The sequence below is a fragment of the Chrysochloris asiatica genome, unplaced genomic scaffold (assembly GCF_000296735.1).
Source record: "Chrysochloris asiatica unplaced genomic scaffold, ChrAsi1.0 scaffold00004, whole genome shotgun sequence".
Classification (NCBI taxonomy): domain Eukaryota; kingdom Metazoa; phylum Chordata; class Mammalia; order Afrosoricida; family Chrysochloridae; genus Chrysochloris; species Chrysochloris asiatica.
In genome coordinates, this window is record NW_006408522.1 from 34942743 (window position 1) to 34950126 (window position 7384).

The 7384-nt window shown below is 42.1% G+C and overlaps 1 protein-coding gene across 1 annotated transcript in view; it reads right to left on the reverse strand.

Annotated features, from left to right (window-relative positions):
• Window positions 1–7069, reverse strand: part of NUSAP1 (nucleolar and spindle associated protein 1) — a 49664-nt gene extending 42595 nt beyond the window's left edge. Inside the window, exon 1 of the mRNA XM_006831896.1 lies at window positions 6977–7069. Coding sequence (XP_006831959.1) covers window positions 6977–7069 — 93 coding nt within the window. The remainder of the gene's footprint in view (window positions 1–6976) is intronic.
• Between the last annotated feature and the right edge of the window lie 315 nt (window positions 7070–7384).

The window sequence follows — 7384 nt, forward strand, 5'->3', positions numbered from 1 at the left end:
ACTATCACATAATTTACAATAAATCATTTAAGAATAAAAAGAATCTACGGTCTCTGGCCTGGGCAGCTGGTGAAGCATGGCAGGGTTCTAATTACAAGGCATGCAAGAGGGGAGGCAGATCTTTACAGAGGATCCTAGAGGCAGAGGAACTTCTAACCCCTCCTCTCACCCTAGAAACCTTTTCTTCTTGTTCTTTTCCAAAAGAGAAATACTACTTTGTTTGGTGATATTTTCCTGTGCTTGGTCAGGCATACTGATTGGGCTCTTTTCCCCTTCTTCCTCCGAAGAACACAGTTGAGGGCCAGAAGCTTCCTTTTCAAGATGCGCCCAGCCATCTGGCTCAGCTCTCCTCTTTTCATATCCTGTATCCTTAGTCATGTGTCCAGTGAGATCCTGAAATTTTCTTTGGGTAGTGGTTACAAGTCAGGTTGTTAACCTCAAGGTCAGCAGTTTAGCTGTCCCACTAGAGAAAGATGAGGCTTTCTGCTCCTGTAAAGATTTACAGCCTCAAAAACCCTACACATGGTCGCTATGAGTCAGAACGGACTCTACAGCATATAACCACCAAGGAACACAAGAGACTACATCTATGGCTACAGCCTAAGGTACATCCTCTAGCCCAGTTTTCCAGAGTGCTCTTCCTCAAGGTATCAAATATCAATTCAGCTAGTGTGGTAGTTCAGGTATTGTATCAATTTGATTGGGCCAGGATTCTCATTGGTTTGACTGGATGGTCAGAGACTTGAAAAGATCATGATTGGAAAATTGGTGACAAGGTGGTGAGAGGACGACATATGGTACTAGAACTCTCTGAATGAGCCCCCCAAAATGAAGACATTTGTGTCTCATGTGAATGTTCACCAAGGGCTTATTTCAGGAGAGGAAAATTTTAACTGTCAATTGGATTTACATGACATGTTCTATGGATATGAATCACCCTCTATCTCCAGTCACTCCAGTCATCGTCCAATGCGCTCATGAACACAGTGGCCATGGTGGCAGGGATGGAGGCTATACAAGGACTCAGCAGCATGGGTTTCTCACCAAAGTTGACTTGGCTATAGCCACTGATGAGTGCACAATCAGCCAGCAGCAGAAACCAACACAGAGTGTTATTTAGGACTGTTCCTTGGAGTGATCAGCCAGGGAGCACAATTAGACAACAAAAGAAGATGAAGGAGAGAATCCTAGGGCACTGTCGACTTAGAGATGTGACAGAAGAAGAACCAGCCATGGAAACTGGAAAGGAGCTACTAGTGAGGCAGGAGAAAAGAAGTCTAGAAAAGATAGTGAGCAAAAGGAAGTGTTCAGTCACGTCAAATGCTGCTGATGGGCAGGGATGACGATTTATAAGATGTAAGACATGATGACCTTGATCAAAAGACTTTTGGTAGAAAAGAACTGAAAAATGGGGCATTAGATGGAGAAGGGCATGAAGTCAAGAGAAGGAGAAGGTTTGCATTTACTTTTTTTAAGCCGGGTATTACTAAGACATGCTTGCAAGCATTATGACAATTTTATGACAATGACCCAATAGAGTGGTTGAAAATGATGTAGGAGAGAGAGAAGTAAATTACACAAGTAAAGTCCTAAGGAGAAGAGATTGCCTTTAGAATGTTGATGATAGCTGTTATTGAGTTGCCCCCAACTCATGGCAACCCCAAGAACTTTGTGATCCCTAGAGAATGAAAACCTCGGGGTTTTCATTGGCTGATTTTTCTGAAGTAGATCACCATGCCTTTCTTCCTAGTCCATCTTAAGTCTGGAAGCACCACTGAAACCTGTTCAATATTATTATCTGTTGCTGTGAAGTCAATTATAAGTCATAGTGATCTTATAGGACAGAGCAGAACAGCCCCGTGGGGTTTCCAAGGCTGTAAATCTCCATAGAAGTTGATTGCCCACAGAGTGGCTGGTAGGTCTGAACCACATTTAGCATCATAGCATTGTGCAAACCATTAGTGACAGACATGTGGTGGGCTGGAATTGAAGCCAGGCCTCTTACATGCAATTACAACTGTTCCCTGCCCTTAAACAGAAACAATCTTTTATTGTACCAGGCAAGAAGGCTGACTACATGAATGTAGACAGGCCAGCTAGAGAATTTGGTGGTGGAAGGATAATTCTTAGCTGATAACATCTAGTCTCCCATGAATTATAAGGAAAAATTATCAAATGAGGGAGGAGAGTCAATTTGAAGCAAGAAGCTGTGAAATAATTGTCCCTGACAGCGGGAGAGTTAATGACTACTAAGGAATTATTATGTTGTTGTTGTTAAGTGCCGTCGAGTTGGTTCCGACGCATAGCAACACTGTACAGGGATTGTTGTTGTTGTTAAGTGCCGTCGAGTTGGTTCCGACGCATAGCAACACTGTACAGGGTTTCCGAGGGTGTAAATCTTTACGGGAGTAGAAAGCCTCATCTTTCTCCCGCGGAGAGACTGGTAGTTTCAAACCGCTGACCTTAAGGTTCGCAGCCCAATTTGTAACCACTACGCTACCAGAGCTCCTTTCCATTGTAAGGTATAACCAAAAAGCAGTCCAGTGCTGAGGAGTCTTTCTGACTCATAACGATCCTATAGGAGAGTAGAATAGCACTAAATGCTATACATTTTTACAAAAGCAAATTGCCACATCTCTCTCCCAGAGAGTGACTGGTAGTTTTAAATCACCAACCTTTTGGTTAGCAGTCCGGTGTTTTTCCAATGCCACGCTAGGACTCCATTTTAAGGTATATGTTGTTAAGTGCCGTTGAGTTGGTTCCAACCCATAACAATCCTACATAAGGTTTCCAAGGCTGTAAATTTTTGTGGGAGCAAAAAGTCTTATCTTTATCCCACAAAGCTGCTGGTGGGTTTGTACTACAGACCTTGTGGTTCGCAATCCTCTGCAACCACCGCACTCCCATTTTAAGCAGATTCTGACTGATAGGAACCTTGTATAGGATTTCCAAGGCTGTAAATCTTTATGGGAGCAGAAAGCCTTATCTTTCCCCAGTGGAGGGGCTGGTGGATTAGAACAAGCTGACCTTGCAATTAGCAGCCCAACACGTTACCTACCGCACCATCAGAGCTCCTTGACTGAGCACACAGTTGGATTTAATCAGGCTTGGGGTTTTGTCAGGTGCATATGGCAAGAGGTGGTGCAAGGGAGTGGCAACAGTGCCAATCCTTGTTACTTATGCTGGCAAGAAAGGAAGTGAAGGCATGAGTGAGACGAGCGGCCACACATTAAATATTAGTAACTAACTCAGTTGTTGTTTTTTAACACTAAGGGTCTTAATAAAAGAAAGAGTGAATATTTTTCCTTCTAAAACTTATTTGTGGAATTTATTTATTATTCAGTTTTTATTGTTAAGATTTTAATCTAAATAATAAAATCATAATGATTTCTATGAGCAATTTATTCATTGTTAGGAAAATTTAAAAGACAATTAAGGAGCTGTACCAACAGCACATAATTTAAAGCTTTTTCACTATAAAAAAAACTTCAAGCAGATGTAAAGTATTATGAATGGAAATGTGTTCCCCACAAAAAGTTACGTTGAAGTTCTAATCTCTGTACTTGTAAAAAAGGCAGAACAGACATAGAGACTAGACACACGCAGAGAAGACAGATGCCACGTACAAGTCTCTATAACCTAAGAAATGCCAAAGAATGCCAGAATCTGAAAGAAACAAGGATGGATCTTCCCCTGGTGGTGGTTATGTGCCATGGAGTCGGTTCTGACTCATAGCAACACTGTACAGGGTTTCCGAGGCTGTAATCTTTATGGGAGCAGAAAGCCTCATCTTTCTCCAGTAGAACAGCTGGTAGTTTCAAACTGCTGACCTTGTGCAGCCCGATTCATACAGCTTATAGAAAAGAGCAGGTCTAGTCCTGCTAACTCTCTGAACTAGACCTTTAATCTCCAGAACTAGGAGAAAATAAATTCTGTCTAATCATTCTGTGTTGTTGTTTTTTAAGGAAACAAAGACATCCCTCATATATCAATCCTTCATGTATCAACCCCCAGTTTCAAAAATTACCTACTTTCTGCCATTCTTATTTCAGCTAGTCCCTTTTGTTTTCCTCGAGTATTTACAGCAAATCCTAGGTATCAGAACATTTTGTATGTAAATAGTTAATATGTGTTAACAGATAGACTTTTTTTTTTTTAAAAAAAAGGAAACAAACATTAACCACAATACCATTATCACTCAACAAAATTTACAATATTTTAATTTAACTTAATCCCTCGTTTTGTAAGTGCAGTAGAGTTAGTTTTGACTCATAGTAACCCTGTATAGGGTTTCTCAGGAGCGGCTGGTAGATTTGAACTGCCAACCTTGTGGTTAGCAGTCAAGTGCTTATCTTATAGCGTCACACCAGGAGTCCAATATAATACCTAGTACAAGTTTAATTTTCCCAATCATTTCAAAAGTTCTTTTTAGTTGATTACAGTAAAGCCTTGAATGATCAAAATTGTTTGGGAAATAGTATCTTCTAGCAACTATTTGGGAGTCCTGGAGTGGCACTGTTGGGATAAAGCACTGGACCACAAGGCTGGCAATTCAAACCAGCGGCTCCTTGGAACAGACCACTAGGAGTTGGAACAGACTAGACTACAACAACAAATATTTACTTACACTATGTACCAGAACTCCTGGAATGGCACTGTAGGATAAACACTGAACTGCTAATCACAAGGTTGATGATTCAAACCCACCAGCTACTCCTTGGAAACCCTATACAGGGTCGCTGTGAGTTGGAACCAACTCCACAGATCTTAACAAAGGAGTCCTGGTGATGCTGTGGGATAAGCATCACACTACTAACCACAAGGTTTGTGATTCAAACCCACCTGCTGCTTCATAGGCGAAAGATAAGGCTGTTCCCATAAAGACGTAGTCTTAGAAGGACTCATACATGGTCACTATAAGTAAGAATCTATTCGATGGCAATGTTTTTTTGTTTGTTTTACTATGTACCAGAGAAGTCTTAGTGGCAAAGTGGTTTAAAAGCTAGACTGCCAACCACAAGGTAGTGGTTTAAACCCACCATTTGTTCTATGGGAGAAAAATGAGGCTGTCTGCGAAGTGTTAGAAACTCTGTGGAGCAGTTCTACTCTGGCCTATGGAGTCGCTGTGAGTTAGTATTGACTTGATGGCAATGGGTTTGGGGCTCCCATGTATCAGATACTGTGTGGTAGGCAAGCAATGGGGCCTGTAGTGACAAGAAATAATGTAATGTCCCCTGAAAATCATCTCCATGAAAACAAGTGATTAATATATTTCTTCAGAGAGCCAGATGGTGTGGGATCTTACAGTTAGCAGAATTCTGAACTCAAAGAGAAAAGTTCCCACTCCAGACATTTTTACCAACTGAACCAATCTCTTTTACATGTATTTGAACACTACCAAAAAGCAGTTCTAAATAATAGTTTTGAATAATTATTCACCAACTCTTGCATAAAATGTACTGTATTTAGTGCTATACAGAGTTCCAAGGTAGATGGATGAGATCCCTGTCTAAGAAACTTAACTTTAAGCAGAGAAAATAACATACATACACAAATAACCGGAATACAAGACAGAACCCAGAGAGTGTACTTGAGAATAAACTGCTTTCAAAGCACCAAGAGCTCCTGGATTACTGGGGTGGTGGACCTAGGGAATAAAGTGCCAAATCTGGTAAACTTGAAGGGTAATTGAGGATAAAAGAAAGATGACCATCTGAAGCTAAGGAATCAAAAGGCAGTCATTAAATATTGTAGCTCGAAGTGTCCCGAAGGGCACTCCTTTATACTCCTCAGCCCCAACAGGTACCGATCCTGGGCACAGATTATTTTGTTTAAACCATTTAACATTTGTTATGACTACTTTAGGCATTCATTCAGCATAGATACCACAACTTGCAGTACAAATCATTAGTATTTCGTGGGAAAACAATTAGAATATATGAAACACCTACCCTATATTGAATCCCTACATTTTCCTCCACCATTTTGCAATTTCAGAATTAAAGATAATAGTGGTTTTGAAACACCGCCACCACCTTCCACACAATAAGCCAAATCCATTGTCATCAGTTGTTTATAGTGACAGGGAAGGACAGAGAAGAACTGTCTCATGGGGTTTCCAAGGTTGTAAATCTTTACAGAAATATACTGCCACAGCTTTTCTCCCCAAAAGGAACTGGTGGGTTCGAACTCCAGACCTTTTGTTGGCAGCAGAGCGCTTTAATCACTGCGACACCTGGGCTCCTTATTACCACAGTAAACCAGAAAAACAAACCCATTACCATCAAGTGGAGTACGACTCAGTGGTCCTATATATAGGGCCTCTGAAGCTGTAAATCTAGTAATAAATGAACAATCACATGAGATCAGAGTTCAATTATAAAAACTTGCCCACGGTGGCAGGTGCGCCCCTAAAAGTTATTCTTTCTGCCAGGTCCCCAGATAAAGTATGAGGAGATGATAGGCGCTTTTACAATTTATAGAAGTGTCATTGTTTTTCAAAAGCAGGGGCAATTAGGCAACTGCCTAACAACCCGCATCCCTTGGTCTTTTGGTGCCTGTGTTTCCAAACCAAATCCGTTTGGAGCAAAGGCCTAAATGAGCTGCAGAAAAGTCAACTTCAAAAGAATCTGAAAATAAATGATGGGATCCCTTCCGTTTTGCTGGAGCCCGGGTGGCGCAGTGGTTAAAGGATCGTGGTTGGGACTCGCCAGCCACTCGATGCTGTGCCAGTAGACAGCAGTAAAGCCTTGGAAACCCTACAAGGCAATTCTACTTTATTATGTACGGTACCTAAGAGTCCGAGAGGACTGGACGACAGTTTGTTTTTTCCCCCCTTTAGTTTTGCAGTGAGAATCAAATATTCTATGCCTCATAAACGCGGGTTGCGCTGGGTTCCTTCACACCGCATCTGCTCCGGAACTCATTACACCCACCAGCCCAACGGTCTGCACCAGTGAGAGAATTTACACCGTACCCTCAGGTTAGCCCGGAGGCCCAGGCTCTTGGCCAAGTTCTGCAGGTCACTATACTTGAAGGTATCCAAGTCCTCCAGGGAGTGGACGGTCATCGCGACTATCAATCCAGGTGACCACGTAGAGCTGGATCTGTGACTACCTCAAAGCCGTTCAAAAGTCTGGCGCCTCTAAAAGCGTCGACTGAGCAAAAGTTTAAATTAAGAACGCTGCATTTCCATTGGTTAAAAATGTTTTGAAGGCGGTGTTCTCTAGCCTTAACCAATAGAAAGGCTAACTTTCCCTATCCGGCAAATGCTCTTCCTATCCCTCCCTGAGCCGCGGAAGGGGCGTGTGAGGCGTGCCCACCCACGGTAGGCGATGTCCAATGAGAATGCTGGAATTCCGCTTGGGGTGGGGCCTCCTGCACT